The sequence below is a fragment of the Takifugu rubripes genome, chromosome 1 (genome assembly GCF_901000725.2).
Source record: "Takifugu rubripes chromosome 1, fTakRub1.2, whole genome shotgun sequence".
Classification (NCBI taxonomy): Eukaryota; Metazoa; Chordata; class Actinopteri; order Tetraodontiformes; family Tetraodontidae; genus Takifugu; species Takifugu rubripes.
In genome coordinates this window covers 3,874,586-3,890,531 of record NC_042285.1, presented here as the reverse complement: position 1 = coordinate 3,890,531, position 15,946 = coordinate 3,874,586, and the positions used below count along the sequence as shown (strand labels likewise).

The window sequence follows — 15,946 nt, the reverse complement described above, 5'->3', positions numbered from 1 at the left end:
GATTCCAGGTACTGGAATTGTTCTTACAGAACGGATTCTTCGGACCAACTAAATACAACCCTCTCATTTTTTGTTCCCAGGCCATTTTAAGAAGAAAAAGGATCTTATTTCTAATAATGAAGTTCTGTCTGACCCAAATAAGCAGCAGAACAGAACCCAAGAATGGACCAAAACAGGCAGCTGTCACTATCAGTTTTTTAAAGAGCGATGGGGTGAAACGTGGACTAATCCTGACAGACTCGACGCCGATAAGTTACATCGCAGCCGACCAAGTTTTCTCATCAGACAAGAGGGAGGAGAGCAGCACTGATGTCCAGCTCTGACATGTCTGGGTGTGGAGGTCCGGAGAGAAACTCCAGACACACTCTCAGGTTTCAGTTTGCGTGTTAAACGTTCTGTTTTCTGGGTCAGGGTCAAACTGTCCAATGTAGCTTCGGAGCAACTAACGCAACACTTGTATGGTCGGGCCGCATAGGCTACGTCTGTTTTAGAGAACATGTGTCCATCAGCCAGATCTTTTTTTTAAACGTCCTCTTGAGGCTGACTAACTTACCTGGAAGATCCGAACTCATTCATTCCGAGAAGACGCTAAATCTTTCCGACTGGACGCGGGACACGCCGCAGCAACAGCGTCTCTGGGGGAAGACTCTTTTCGCAACAGGAATGTTTTACTACTTGGGTCCAAAAATACATTCTGGACTCAGTTTTCATTTGTCTGAGGGCGCAGAGCCGCGCTGGCTGACACGAACAGTCGGAGGGAATAATTCACAAGTGATCCTCAGCAAGGACAGAAACATTTGCAAGACAAAACCAACAAGGAAGCGCATGAAATATTTAGTCCAACATAATGTTGCGTGGCACTCAGATGCCACATCCTTTCTTCTCGCAGTCTTGGGTTCCTAACACAAGCTCTCAGTCTGGAGTTTAAAAGGATGCACTGATGATTACCGCTCATTGTGAAGTAACCGACGACTAATTAACAAATATTTCAGCGTTTCTTCCTGCCTGAATGGCCTTAATGATCGGCCGACAATTAATAACATTCCTTCTGTTTTTTTTAAATAGGGTTTGTCATCACTATAAATACTGTTTTACGCTTTCCTTTCCTTTCCCTTCTTTTTTAACCCTGTAAAAACATCTTTCATTCATTTCTCTGAAAATCTGTGGATAGTCGGTTAATATTCAGCCAGCATACACGTGGGGGTGCGAGTGTGGGGGAATTAATTCATACAGAAAAACACATATAGCTTCCTCGGGCGGTGGAACTCATTTCCAGTCTTCCACAGTGGGTGTCGTGACTGTTTGGGTGCAACAGCACCCTGTGGGCCCCTCTACCCTCGTGCACTGTGCAAATGAAGCTCACTGATCTCCACCCGGGGCGCGAACGCCTGGGACTGAGATGTCATGAGCCCTGGCCCGAAGGGTGAGCTTCACGCTCTGACATCACATCTGAAGTGGGTGTGAGGAAGCGCCCCCCCCATCCCCACCAAAATGAGGTTTCCTGCCACTTTCACTTCAAACAAACAATGTGACTTCAGTGATTGGCTGGAATTGGCTCGTAATCCATGCAGGGACCAAACACTTTAGTATTTTTGAAGAGCTTTGAAAAGCTGAAGCTTCCCTGATGCGGTGACCACCCAAAACACCTCTGTATGCTGTGCACAGTTAGTTGCTCAGTGTTCCATACGCAGAATCAGTACATACAGATGTACAAGGGTGTCACATTTGAGCCAAGACGCAATAATTCCCATAACGCGATGCGGCCAAAACGGCCAAAGTGGACAAATAATTGCGCCAAAACCAACTGAGGATGTGAGAAGCCTAACCAAAGTCGGCACCTCCTCTTCGGCTCTTACCTTCTTCGGGTTTGGAGAGCAGGCCGTCACACACAGATAACGCCTGAAGTGCTGCCAGGAGAACAAACTTCAGACTCTGTGGACTCATGGTGCCCGGCTGAAGCGTGGACGCGAGCTGGGCCAACTGCTTCAGTGCAGCGCGACCATCGTCGGGCGATCCAGCAACAGCTGATGTGCGGGAGACGAGCCTCCACACCCCCTCCCCGCCCGGCCCACAAAATAAGTAACTTCCTGAAATATGATCAAGTATATGAGCGTTGCTTTGAGTCGGGTGGGGGGGGAGACCCCCCCGCCCACCTCAACGACAGCTGATTCAACTCCGTGCGCTCCCGCGCACAGGAGGTTTCCAAGTCGGGCGCATCGCGCAAAGGCAGAAGTGAGGAGAAAAAGAACGCGGTCCGGGGGATGGAGGAAATGTGTTGCACCCAAGCCGCAGTCGTCTCCGTCGCCCGCTGGAATGACACCAGATCCAGCACATTACTGAGGACTACTGTTGTCTTGTGAGTGGGCACCATGTGCGTCCACGACGCGCTCCGCCAGGTCCTAAAGCCGCCTCCGGGACCGGGAGGCAGGAAAGGAGCGGTAACAGATGACAACATATTCCGGTTATTAAAGCCAAAATAAAGCTCACCCTATCCAGGTGTGAGGTAGGAACTCACTATGACATATGTGGGATAACACGGTTTAAGCCACTGGGTCTTATTCATTCTTTTAGGAATTTACCAGTATATTTTTCTTGTGTCTCCAATCTATCTATGCCAAAAAAACAAATAAACATCACAATGCCAGGTGATTTTATTAAGCCGTGTAAGCCTAAATCTGTATTCATATGCAATGGATATAGACTGTGCTTTCATTGAAAAAGGAAAAATAAAAATTGCAGGGGCTTGATTTCATTTTAATTTCACTTTATTTACACTTTAATTTCACTTTATTTACACTTCACCACTTTACTATCATTACAAACTAGATATTTTCACAAAAGACGACTAACCAGGACGTTTACCAACATAAAAGACATTAAAAACCTTCAAATCCTTAAAATCAACTTTAAAAATACTGTAGATGGATGGATGGATGGATGGATGGATGGATGGATGGATGGATGGATGGATAGATAGATAGATAGATAGATAGATAGATAGATAGATAGATAGATAGATAGATAGATAGATAGATAGATAGATAGATATTCTTAATTGTTAAAATAACTAAAAGCGCAGGTGCGCAGCTTCGATGCACTTATTTTGAAGGCGGTCCGGTTATTTCCGGCCACTCTCGCTTTTCCTGTCGAAACTTGACCAGACTGGTTTGAAAGGCGCATGCATGCGCTGTAACAGCCCACACTGGGTGCAAACTTGAATTCCACAGTCTGCACAGCCCCCGCTCACATTTGATCGCGGGTGCGTGTTGTTAATCAAGAGTCAGAGACGTTTGAACACATAAACGCGGACCACGTCCAGACTCATCCCCTACACCCCAAATCCGCCCGTCTGCCCGTCACCTGTGCATTGAGTGTAAACAACAGTCGGATGCGCGCACAAGTCAGCCACATACATGCTCGACCAATCACGGCTAATGTCAGCGTGCACGGCAGCAGTCGGCTGCAAACCGGCTTCCATTTATTTGAATTCCATCTTTTTACAGCTTCACAGACATGGTGTCTTCCGGATGTAAGTCCCACCGGCACATCCAGCTGCCACCCCACTCTGAAATCCAGGAACTGCAGGGTGCAGCCGGCTGTCATGATGCCAAGAGGCCTCCATTTATCAGGACTCAACACAGAGGAGCATTCCCCCTGCATGCTGATCTGACAGGAACACGACATTCTGCTGGGATCCCACAGAGCTAAACTTTGTTTTCCGGAACCAGGAGAGGCTGGGAGGGAGCTGGTAATGTCTGGAGCGGGGTGGTGACCTTAACGTGGACTTTCTGTTGTCTGCAAGTTCACCGGGACAATGGCAACAATAAAGACCATTTCAGATTTAATGAGCGCGATTCGTGTGGAAGTAAAAAAGAACCTTTTGTCAAGCCAAAGGCAGGAAACAAGACGACGGCGCTCCTCTCCGCGATTCCAAAAATAAACACACTTCTCAGTTCTGATTTGGGCCCGGCTCATCACGTTTACGCATGACGGCGTTCGCCCTCCTGTCACACGCATAAACCGAAATCTGAGGTGGCAGAACCCCCGTCCATCATGAGACGCGGACAAAAGCTCCATTCACAGCCCAACTGTCCATTACCAGGGGTTTTTCCCCAAGAGAAGGTCACATTCCTCCATCTCACCATCTAATAGCCGGCACCCAATGACAGCAGGGCCCACTTCCTCTGTGTTTCTAATGAGGCAGGCAGCTCTGGAGGAGGATAATGAAGGATCCTGTCTTATTTCACCGCTCCGCATCACATGGGATCATGTGAGGGATCAGTGCTTTATCACCACTTCACGGATCCTGGAAAGAGAGGCCGTTCACAATCGAGGGGGAGGAAGATAGCGCCGACTTGGATTCGGCGTTAAAAGGGGGGATCAGACGGCGTGTTGAGGAGACGAAGAGCAGAAAACCGAGGCGTGATGTCACAGCCTGTTTAGACCTCCTCGGCAACATCCTAAGATGTTTCCAGCACGTTTGATAAAAGCCGCTTCCATCCAGAACTGCGCTGCTCCGCTTATTTATCAAAATGAATCCACACCTTTTGCAGGATTTGTGGACTATATGGAGAGAAAAGTGGGTCTCAGCATGTTGGTTATTCATGTGGAAACAGTTTAAGGTCGTTTTTGGGGCTTTTTTATCCTTCAGCGACTCTGGAAAAGCCTTCAAAACACGGGCGACTTCCTGGGGTTTTGAAGGATCGCCCTGGTTTTATCTTTCAGAGGAGCAGATGTTGAGGCTGATGTGAAACGAGAGGAAAGGCAGCGACAGCTAAATCACGACCCGCGGACGGGCCGGTTCTGGGGCCGGCAGGGCCCTGGTTCACCTCATCAGGCCTCTGTCAGTCTCTCAGCTGTTGTTTCTCTGCAGAATCTGATCCAACAGCCTCTGCAAAAGCAAAGTGAATCCGCATTACAGGAGGGCTGCTGCGGCTGTCGACAAAAGCTGAATGTGTTCTGCTCCAGTCCAGCTGAAAAGAGCGGCTCCAGCCCTCCACTCTTCTTCCAGACACTGCCCTCCCCCCCCCCCCCCCCCCCCCCCCCTCACCCTCCCACCATTTGCCACAACAGCAGCGTGGGTGGAGCAGATGTGTTGAATGGTGCCACTGCTCCGGAGCATTTGCTGCCATCAAGGCCCTTTTGTTTCATCAGGAATACAAGCCTCAAAAATGGAGAACAATGAGACGGTTGACAGTTTATTATCATCATTTGCTGCGGTCGATAAGAACTGAAGACGTGCGGGGAAAGAACAGCAAAAATGGGTCAAGGGAAAGATAAATAATACCACCTCCTGTGTTTAAAATGCCTGTAAGCTGGAGGTTTTTTCCCCCCGCATTTCTAAAAATCAAACTCTAAAAGCAAACTTCCTTTCGATAACGAGAGGAATATGTAAATATTTGACAATGCTGCCCTCTAGTGGACGTTGTTATGGGGAAGTTTAGTCGTGTAGAGTTTATTACAATGGTATTTTTTTTTAATCTAGATAAATCATTCAATAAAATCGAAAAATAATTTGTAAATATACTTACAAAATTACCAATGTTGATCATTTTAAGGTGCTATCATGTATTGTGACACCATAACAATCAGTTTTTAAATGCGTATAACGTTCTTTTACACAAGCCCAGTGGTTAAAAGGTGGTTAAAAACATTATTGTCACTGGCCTCCACACTCAAGTGGTGCACCATTTGTCACTTTAAAATTAACCACATGCAATCTCACCTTTTATTGTCCATCATAATGAAACCTGTTATTGTTGTTCTAGTTGTTCTTGCCTATAAAATCTGTTCTTCCAAAGGTATTTGAAAAGGTATTTCATGTTCATTCTCCTTCTTTTTTCAATGCCTGAAGAATGCTGTCCTCACATATAGCACGTACAGGCAGATGCACATTAAACTGAAGGCTTTGTGTTAAAATAAAGAGCTGAGTGTTGGAACATGAAGACGCTTCTGTCAGAGTTTGCTTTACTGATAGATTGATGGATGTGCTGCCTATATTAGCATGTTGCTACAGAGTTGTTATTCCACACATCTGTCAAATGCAGCCCTGTAATGGTGCTACAAGTTTTCACTCAATTTTATGGTTGCACTCAGCACATAAATCAGACAAATTGATACGGAAAAAACTTGGCAGTGTTGAAAACTGTGGAAGCTTTAGGGGATAAACAATCCGCTGGTGCGGTGTTGAATGATGTCTGACTGCAGGTCAGTCAGGATTTTATTGGGCGTTTGTGTGTGTGTGGCGATGCAAAATGATCAAGATTACCTTTTTGAAAAGCTCCATTCGTTGTCTGTTGCTCAGACACAGCTCCTTCTTCCTCTCCTCCTCTTTCTTCCTCACCTCTGCCACCGTTCTGCAGCGTGGAGTTATTAATGATGGATTTTAGAATTTGTTTTTTCTGTTTTACTCTTTAAAAGCCTCTTGAAATGGCTCAGAAACGCATCGTGCTTGCTGGTGCGTGCATATTGAACGGCAACGTTTCTGCATCATCAAACCAACACTTGGAAAGGAACCAAATAACCAGGAAAAGGGAGAGAGAAAAGAAAATCTCGTATCAGTGATGTCAAATTTGTCAGAGATAGTGGTCCTGCTGCCATGTGGGAAAGTAATACAACAGATAAGGACAAACCTGCCAACAAAGAGGCCGTGTCTGCAAGAAGAGACTGAAATGTAACTCACCGTTTAGATCTGAGTGGCATTTCTTTCCCTCTAGTGGCCCTATCTCCTGGTTTGAAAAGGTTATCTGGAACACACACACACACACACACACACACACACACACACACACACACACACACACACAAACACACAGATTATGATCATTTCTCAGCAAACGGAACGCACCTGTGATGAGAACTGCATTATAAACAAATATATTTGCATCCTTACCATTAAGACCACCTCTACCGATTTCAGTTATTAAATATCAATCGATTTATGAGACTGATCTCAAGATCAATTCTGTTTTGTGATATTTATGGAGCTGTAACATTTCGAGGCGCTCCCAGTTGTTGTCGGCACTGGTGTAGTTTTACTCTATGGCCAGTAGAGGGCAGGAAAAGATGCCCAATAAAAGAGAAAAGCCGGTCCAGGTTGGAGCTGATGTGCCTTCTGGCTCTCTGAAGGTAAAGCTGATTAGAAAGAGCACTGCGTCAAGGGCTTAATGGCAGCTGAAGGATGCAGAAATATCTCAACTGAATTCAAAAGTAGGCAATTAATAAGAAGCCTTGTTATTCAATCGAGTCGCTCTTATACTGTATATATGTATCAATCTGGACTGGAGCCATTTGTCTTGTAACTTCAAGTGCATTTCAGCCGCTGAGCCACAGCTCAAGTCACAGTGACAGCTCTAGAATACATTTCATACAGTCGAGCCAGAATCCTTCAATGTCACAGTTTCCGATCTGTAGGTCAGATTTCCCTGGTGTTTTTTCTGTTTTGGGGGTTCAAGGAAAAGCTGAATACGAGCAGTTGGTATTTCACGATTGCTCGGCAGCTTTCTTCGTAAATATTAATAAATATAATGGTCAAAACAAAGTTATCCGTGTGTGTGCGGACGTGGTACCATTGTGAGGAGGAGGAGGAGGAGGAGCAGGTCGACCCCTGTGGACTCTCCTCCGTCCAGCACCAGCTGAGGAGCCCCCCAGCTCCCTCCTCTCTAGTCTCCTCCGCTCCAGCTCTCGCAGTCTACCCTGGGAGCGGGTGATGAAGTCCGGTCGGGACCTCTGCAGAGCTTCCTGTCCGATGAAAGTGATAGCATTCTGAACATTTAGGAAATATCCTGCTTGGAGACCTTTCTGTTGCGTCGCAGCTTGAGCTGAACTCACCTGCAGGGAGCAGCTCCATGGTTCCGGACCAAAGGCAGCGTGGGGCTGGTTCTGCTGCTGCGGTTCCCTCCCATCTGGACGCTGCCCATCAGCTGTCACAACAACAAGGCAGAGGCGATCAGAGTGTTTCCTGCACCTGGCCGGGCTGCACGCACAGGGACGGGTGGCGTCTGAAGCATCACTGTTCTGGATCAAACAGGCTCAATGTGCAGGAGCCGTGCGACCAGCAGGAGTTTCACGCCACTTTGATGATGAAATACGAGCGGAGGGAAGTAGGAATAGCACCTGAGGTTCCCTGAGGTCGGGCAGACGAGTCCGTCTCTGAAGGGACACTCGTCCTCCTACTGAGTTGTCTCTGGAGCTTGATGTTTGCGATGATGGCGGCGGCGTTGAGGGCCAGCACCTCCTCTGGAGACTGGCTGGACTGTAGATCTGAAACACAACAGAAGGGTGAGGGATGAACACTCAACGCCGCCTTCCGCCCAGCAAAGACGCCCCCCCCCCCCCCCCCCCCTCCGTCCACGGAGCTTCTCTATCAAAGAAATGAATTTCAATCACGCCTGCCCCCGGCCTCTGTAATTAATAGATGACACAGTTAATGAATGTCATTAAAGAATAATTAATAATTTTACACGGAGGAAAGGCGTCGTGAATCAAGAATCACATGCTGTGAAGCAGACGCCCTCTTTAAGTCACTTTTCTGTCTGAATATTTAGCGTTTTCCAACAGCTGGAGTTTACTGGGGGGACTTTGGGGTAAAGTGCTCACTTGAAGTCCCCACAGTTATCATAAAACATGCCTTTCCTGCGCCATTCAGTTAGCGTAGCTCAGAAGCAAGACTAGCGTGCATAAACTATGGGTAAATCTAAATGTGAATGGAGACGGGAAGCATGTCCATGGTCCCGCCCTGCTGGTTCTCAGATATGGGTCAGGCTTGGTCACAAGTTTGCTTCTCTTGCCTCTAGGCCGCTCTGTCTACAGGAAAATATGTCCCATGAGAGATGGGAAAACTTAAAATTGTTCGTGAGATTGATTATTGAGTAGCGTGAGGTCGTGACGCTCGTACGAGAGCAACAGGAGCATCAAGCCAGCTCAGAACGTCGCCATCGTCGTCATCATCATCTTCGCTCTAATGAAATCGCCTCAGGTCAGGAGAAAAACAAAGCTAACCCCAGAAACCATGGTGCCAGCAAAGCAGATGGAAGAGCTTCGGTGGCTTTTCTGGCTGGGGAAAATTCATCGGAAGATGTGCGAACGGCCCATTTTCAGCGTCTTCCTCAGCTTGTGAAGAATAAGAGAGGAGGCGAGAGCGAAATCACGTCTGACGGGGCGTCTGTGACGATGCTCTCTGAGGAGGACGTGCTATCAGTTGCACTCGGGCTGGCAGATAAAGCGTCCAATTATTCCTATCAATGAGACATCAAAGGTGAGGGACAATACAAAACCTGACAGCTCGCCCCCTGAATGCTGAAGCACGTCTGCAGTAACTTCTGTCTGAAGCGGCACAAAGGAGCCGCATATTTGGGGCCTCGCTTTTCTTTGAAAATAAAGATCAGAGACAAATGCGGAGCGAGGACTAACAAGGAGCGGCAGAGGGGGGACGCCGAGTCCTACCTGGAGCTTTGATGAGAGTGAGGCTGGGGGACATTCTCCTCTCTTCCGTCTCCGCTCGCGATCTTTCTGTGTCACCTCCGTTTGGCTCAAAGGTGCTTGCCACTAACTGACCTGCTGCTTTCGCATCTGCTGGAGGGCTGATGGGACCGCCGCTGGGGTGCACAGGAGCCGTCTGGGCCTCCCGCGCCAGCTCAGAGCTGCGTCTCCTTGCTTCGGCGTACCCACAGACGTCTCCATAGCAGCTGGCCGGCCTCTGCTGGCGGCGCGAGCTCTGCCCTGCTGCCCTGAGTGATGGTTGTGAGGGAGGGGCAGCTGCTATGGCGGGCGGGCTGCTGACAATAAGGCTCAAGGTGGAGCGATGTAGCATCCCACCGCCTATGCTAGCAGTGGACCTGTTCGGTTCTGGGGCCGTGTCTGACAGCTTTGTGGAACCCTGATAGGAAGGCGCTGCGTTGTGTGATGGCTGGTGGTCTCCTGCGAAGCTATGCCTGTACTCTGGATGCTTGGGCCTAGATTCAGGACCCCCTTTGGACCCGCCGTAACTCTCCCTGCGCTCCGTCACCTTGATGATGGTCGCTTTCCGTCTGTGGACGACTGTGTCCACAACCTGGTGAGCCGGCGGTGCCCTGGCGCCTTCAGTGCTGGGCGCAGGGCTGGACATCACCCTCCGTTCCGTCACTTTGACTATGGTGGCTCTTCTCTGCACCGTGAACTGGCCGGGGCTCGAATCCATGGCCTGGTTTCGGGCGTGCTGTGGGGAAGGGGACGGTTTGTTGGTGTCGGTGCCTGAAAAGCTTTCGGATCTGCTGACTTTCCTGGAGGAGATGGTGATGGAGGAGATGCCAGCTTTGTTCTGGGGGATGATGGTGGTCACCGCAGAGCTCCTTTGAGCGTGTGAAGGTTCCGAGGAGCTGCCGGTTCTGTACGCCGGGGCTGTGGCCCTTACAAGCTGAACACCACTTGGGGTAGATGGTCTGTCTGTCCCTTGCAGGTGTGATTTACAGGGGTCTGCCGAAGTTGTTCCGCATGCAGCACACTCGTCGGGCTGTGGGCTATTTGTTGTCATCAAAGGGAACTTCCTGTTGGTCCCTGTGGGGAGTTGACTGGCTTGGCTGCCTCCAGGGACAGCTGACCCCCTGTTGGCGTTCCAGCCTCTCCTCAGCGCCTGCCAGCTCACAGACCTGCTCACCACGTTAGCCAGAAAGCTCCTCTTTTCTGGCACCTGCAGCGTGAGGATGAATGAGACAGAAGTTACAAACATACTTCCATCTGCATGAAAACAGCCCTTCCTCCACCTACCACTAGCTAAACCGTCATTAACAACAGAAGCTATGCAGCACGCCGCCGTTCTGGCCCTGTTTTCCAGTGAAAAAGCACAATAACGGCAGTGTCGACATGGCGTGTAACCCTCTAACGACGACGAGGCTGTAATGTTACATCAGCTGTTTTTCTTCCAGGCTTTGCTGTTTGTTCTGCAGTCAGATGACTCTCCCCATGCCTGACACAGCCAGTGCCCCGGCAGAAATGGAAGCCGCAGCAGCCAAAGGCGGTGCACAGTGTGACTTTTCCCTCACAGAATCCCAATGAGACCAGGTCGACAACGAGAGGCGAAAAGCAGATAGAAACGAGTCCTCTGGTCTTTGGGCCGGAGGGTTCTAATTTATTTATCTTTATGGAGCATGGAGAGATGCAGCTGTGTTGTAGGTGCATGCTGGGAAACGCCTCCTCATGTAGAATTGAAATCCTAAACAAAAACTGAGATTTATAGATACATAATCATTTTTAAAAAGAGCAGTGTCAAATACCAGCACATACGATTGTCCAGCATGTTAATGCCTTAAAAGGAAGAATTAACTTGACATCTGCGAGCCCATAAAGCAGCAGAGCCTTGTAATTAATGACAGCTCCGTGTTTGTTCTGCATGCATGATGATGTTTACAGAAGCTTGTCCTTTGTTTATGCTTCCCCTCTGACATGTGAAGACACCCCTTCCCGGGCCTTGCAGAATATTGGATTTGTTTTTGGGATTTTAATTTCCATGATTCTATTTGTGACGGTGCGGGTCGTGGTTGTGAAATATCCATTTTGCTCCCTGGCAGACAGCTTAAATGAGAGGGGGTCCGGGCGCAGTTGTTCAATTCTTGTAATCTCTATTCTCAAGGCTAGACGCCACCAGACCTTTGGCAGCCTCGACTGCATAAATCAGGCCTCGGAATAAGCAGGAGGAGATGAAATACGAGAAGCTTTGCTCCTTTGTTTTTGCTTTTGTCTCAGAAAATTGAAGAAACAAGCCTTCAGGAAAGGTGCTGGTACCCCAGCAGACAAACTTTCAATGGATCAGTCATGCTATACCATGGCTAAACCATGCTATACCATGGCTAAACCATGCTATACCATGTGACTAAATAAGAGTGAATGTCATGACAGAGGTGGTTTCAGGTACCTGCGGAGTAACCGGAGGGTCCCGATCGGGCGTCTGCTGCGTCTTCACACCTCCTTCCTTCAGAGCCCTCTGACGTCGCTCCACCTCATCATCTACATTTCAAGGCCAAACAAATAATCTGCTGTCACATTCCCTCAGAAAGGACGGCGTCTCCCTCGCTTCCCCTTTTCTGCCCGCACGCACTCACGCCCAAGCCGTGTTGACACTGTCAATAATTGACGTTAGCACAGCAGCGTGAGTCTGCCGCCACCCGTGAGCCACTTCTCTTCTTCCCCGGGAGACACAGCAAACTTTGTCTGCCTTTCAGCTCTGTCGGATAACTCCACCCCCCCCCAACACACACACACCACCGTGGCTGGATATACACCTGCTGCTGTTGCCATGGTGACTGGTTCTCGCTTTGGGAGAACCCTCGAGTACCGCGTAGATGATGTGTTGTTGTTTTGGGGGGGATTGCTGTTATGGAACAAAACAAAAGGGAGACCAAAGCCCTGATTAGAGCTGTTTGAGGCTGTCACGGCCTTCCTGACGCGTCCTTCTACCTGTCAGCATCTGCAGACATCTCATTTCTTTCCCACTGAAGGGCCAGACTCCGCCTCTCAGCGCCACTCTCATTATCCCACATTAAGCAAGCTCAAATAACCCTCCCTCCATCAACAGCTGACTTCAGTATCCCACAGAAAAGGAAAGAGGTGAGAACCTTCGGTGAAGTAGCCATTTCTTCCTCGCCCTCGTGAGTTTGTTGAGCGTGATCAGGCTGAGAATTACTCAGCCTGTCTAAAGATTAAGAACCCACCAGTCCAAGTTTTCATCCCCCCCCCCCCCCCAATTTTGTGTTCATTAACATCGGGCCTATTTGAGTCTGTTAAATGTGACTTTCAGAAGCCCAGAGGCCACCGAGCGTCTGCGGCGGCTTTGATCGCGGGGGCTCTCGGCAAAAACAGCAGGATAAAAAGACAAGACGGGGGGAGGCGGGGGTGCAACCGCCTCTCTGTTGACAAAACACCTCTGATCGTCTTATTCTTGTTTGAGGTGGGAGCATTAACAGGAATGCAGATGGAGGGTGTTAATCAATGAGGTAGCTTGAGAAATCAATCACAGCAGTTTGGTTCTGAAACAGCACATGTGCCACGAGATGCCTGAGATGATTATATGTGTTATTATGCCACAGCGAGTAGCTTCTATCTGATGGTTTTTATGCTTCTCCAAACATCTGCTCTCTCTCTCTCTCTCGGTGTTCCTGCCGCCGTGAATGGATGGCTTTGATTTCTGCAGGCAGCCTGAGACCTGCCAGAATAATCTATGAACAAACAAGGACAAGGTTGGGAGATCAAACCTCAGATCAAGCCTGCAGCGTGTGGGCCTCTTGTGCCGATCAGTCTGCATCTCTCCTTATCTCCCTCCTAGGCTTTCTGCTTTTTTTTTTAAAGCTTCTCGGCAGCTCTCACCTGCACTCCTGTGTCAGTACAATCGGGAACGCTTGAGTGTTGTTTAAAGAGATTGCCCAGGTAAAGCGACCGGCCCGCCCCCTCCATTAGTGGTCCATTTGGGATCAAATGGAACTATGCTTTGTGCATGGGCGGAGGAACCGTGTGCATTTGCTGGAATCAAAGTGGAATGTTGTGCAGCATACATACCCTTGCGGCTGTTGGCTGTGACTTGATTGGTCTGAATTGTTGGAGTAATGGGTTGTTTTAATTTGACCTGTAAAGTAAAGACCCATTAAAGACGCAAAACGTGAATTTAGCCCTGCGTCGATACCACCTGGTTATTTGCTTTTTCAGCTATAGGCTGAAGTGATAGGCCTCTTTCTGTGCTGAAGATCTGGTCACTGCTCAGTCTTCAGGAAGCCAGCTCCAGCTTTGGTGTTGCTCTCTAGTCTTTGAGCTCAGTACAGCTCAACTGGCAGCTATTGGCTGCTATTTACAGGACAGCCATGACAGTGAAATTGATTTTCTTCTAACCCTTAGCAAATGAAGCCATTATGTGTATATCCCCTAAACAAATCATGTAGACTACTCTGATAAGCATAATATTTCAAAACTGCGTCCACTGAAAGCTAAGTTTAGGCTAATAGACATTACCCTAATGTAATATAGCTTTTTTTTTCTTTTAGCAAAGACTCATAATGCACTTTTCACACTTAATTTTGGGCAACCTGATACCAAACAGCAAGATATTGATTATGAAGTAATATTACCAGTTCTCTTGGCACGCTTCCCATCAAATGTTCTCTGCACATTGACTTACGGCCTCTGAGGCCGAAAAAAGGCTCTATATCTGCCGCTATGGCTCTAAAATGAGTCGTAAACTGTTGTGAATGTGCCAGGCTCCTGCAGAGTAAGCTGTTTTCAAAGGATGCTGGAGCTTTGCCTCCTCCCTTGGCGAATGAGACTTGACTACCAATGGTTCTCCATGGTACTGAGTGTGTGAGCGCGGTCCTAAGCGTGCCTGCATTGCTGGCTTACCTGCAGACTCGCAGAGCTAACAATAAATAAGTGTCATAACGTGCCAAAATCCAGTATATTCGCCCAGTACCTATTGCGCCTTCTCTGAATGGTTGCCATGCTAGAGAACAGACACTGAAGGACATTCTGAAGGACATTCCTTTGTTGAAATGAAAAAAAAAAGTATTTGTTGAGGTTCTTTACCTGGCTAGCTGAATTATCCAAGAAGTGTCTGTGTTTGGAATCAGCTGCCACTGTCACTCGTCTTTGGATCGGCAGCCACCCGATTTTGACTGGAGCGATGCAGCTTAGCTGAGCCTGCTCCCTCTTGCCGACTTGTGTGATACGAGCTTTTTCCCAGCTTCCTTGGCGCTCTGGAGGAGATAACTGCCCGGTTTGGAGGGACTCCTGGCTGCCGTACGAGCTCTGCAACCTGGGACTCCCGCAGGAGGAGGAACTCCCGCTGAAAGTCTGCTTGCAGCCATGTCCCGTGGGCTCTTTCAACACCGGGACCTGATCCTGAACTCTGAGGAGCTCATTCTGCATCCTCTGCAGGTGCTTCAGCCAGCTGTCCAACTGGCCTCCCTCTATGGCACTCTGTGGCCGAGCGGCACGTGGAGGGCGATAGATGCTGGAAAATTCTCCTTCCTCTGCCATCAAGCTCTCCCAGTTAGACTCATATTCTGATCTCCTCCAGGCTGGAGGCTTGCGTAGGTGGGCAGCTGGCCTGCGGAGAGTCATCCTCCCGGTGATCAGGTAACCTACCACAGCTATCAAGTTTCAGACCACGGTGCATGCAGGCCCTTTACACTGAAGGTAAGTCCCACCAATGAAGCACATGAGACGTACACTCCGAGGAACCGTTGACTCCAAGAACGTTGAAGTTCATCTCTGTTGTGGATCTGTGGGGGACGGGAAAGAAAAAGAAGGAAAAAATGTGTAAAAATCAAGCTTTTAATCCCTGGTTTCTTTAAACTGACCAGCGTTCTCTTGTCCTCAGGTTTTAGAAAGTGAATGCTCCTTGTTCTTGACATAAACTAGGTGCTGGTGGGTACTGTCTCCAGTCAGGCAGTGTGGAGGATCTTCGGGAACAAAAGACTTACTGAGAACTAGAGCTGAACATTCAATACAGAGAGATAGCTGGAGACAGAGGGGGCGGGTTCGGAGATGAGGGGGGAAGAAAAATACTTGTTGATTCTTGGCTTGATGTAATAGGATTTCAACTAACAAAGAACATAGCCAAGAATTTTAATGATAACGTCTAACTTTGGGTTCATTTACGGTGATAACACCATCGTCCTGTGTATAAGAGTGGCAATTAAAAACGTTCAGACATCCTTACAAATGATAGGGCGTCACTAATGAGCAGATTATCCATGTCATTTCATGAGTCACTTGCTTCTTGAGAAATCCTCTGTTGAATCCCTGGTTTCTGCTCTTCGCTGTGATCTCGTGGTTGGTGGCTGATGATGAGGCACAGCTATCGTGAAGTCTCAGGACATGTGACTTAAGCGAGACCGGATTAAAAAATGGGCCAGTGTCCTCTTGGATAAATAACTGTGACCCACATGATGTCCCACAATGCACAAATGAAGGGTATTTATAAGCCAGG

At 48.4% G+C, this 15,946-nt stretch overlaps 2 protein-coding genes across 3 annotated transcripts in view; both read right to left on the bottom strand.

The window, feature by feature from the left end:
• Window positions 1–2,346, bottom strand: part of LOC101073949 (disintegrin and metalloproteinase domain-containing protein 12-like) — a 59,844-nt gene extending 57,498 nt beyond the window's left edge. Inside the window, exon 1 of the mRNA XM_011616184.2 lies at window positions 1,857–2,346. Coding sequence (XP_011614486.2) covers window positions 1,857–1,944 — 88 coding nt within the window. The 5' untranslated portion in view covers window positions 1,945–2,346. The remainder of the gene's footprint in view (window positions 1–1,856) is intronic.
• Window positions 2,347–4,194: 1,848 nt separating this feature from the next.
• On the bottom strand, window positions 4,195–15,431 carry c1h10orf90 (chromosome 1 C10orf90 homolog). 2 transcript variants are annotated; one of them, XM_029846503.1, is made up of 11 exons: window positions 15,315–15,431; window positions 14,539–15,236; window positions 13,525–13,591; window positions 11,888–11,979; window positions 9,445–10,666; window positions 8,116–8,262; window positions 7,831–7,922; window positions 7,569–7,740; window positions 6,683–6,746; window positions 6,269–6,356; window positions 4,195–4,891 (listed from the first exon to the last, which is right to left on the bottom strand). In XM_029846503.1, the coding sequence occupies exons 2-11, from the start codon at window positions 15,073–15,075 to the stop codon at window positions 4,853–4,855; spliced, it is 2,520 nt and encodes an 839-aa protein (XP_029702363.1). In that variant the 5' UTR covers window positions 15,076–15,236; window positions 15,315–15,431; the 3' UTR covers window positions 4,195–4,852. The 2 variants fall into 2 exon arrangements, with proteins under 2 accessions (XP_029702363.1, XP_029702355.1); XM_029846495.1 differs by having other exon boundaries at window positions 14,539–15,425.
• Between the last annotated feature and the right edge of the window lie 515 nt (window positions 15,432–15,946).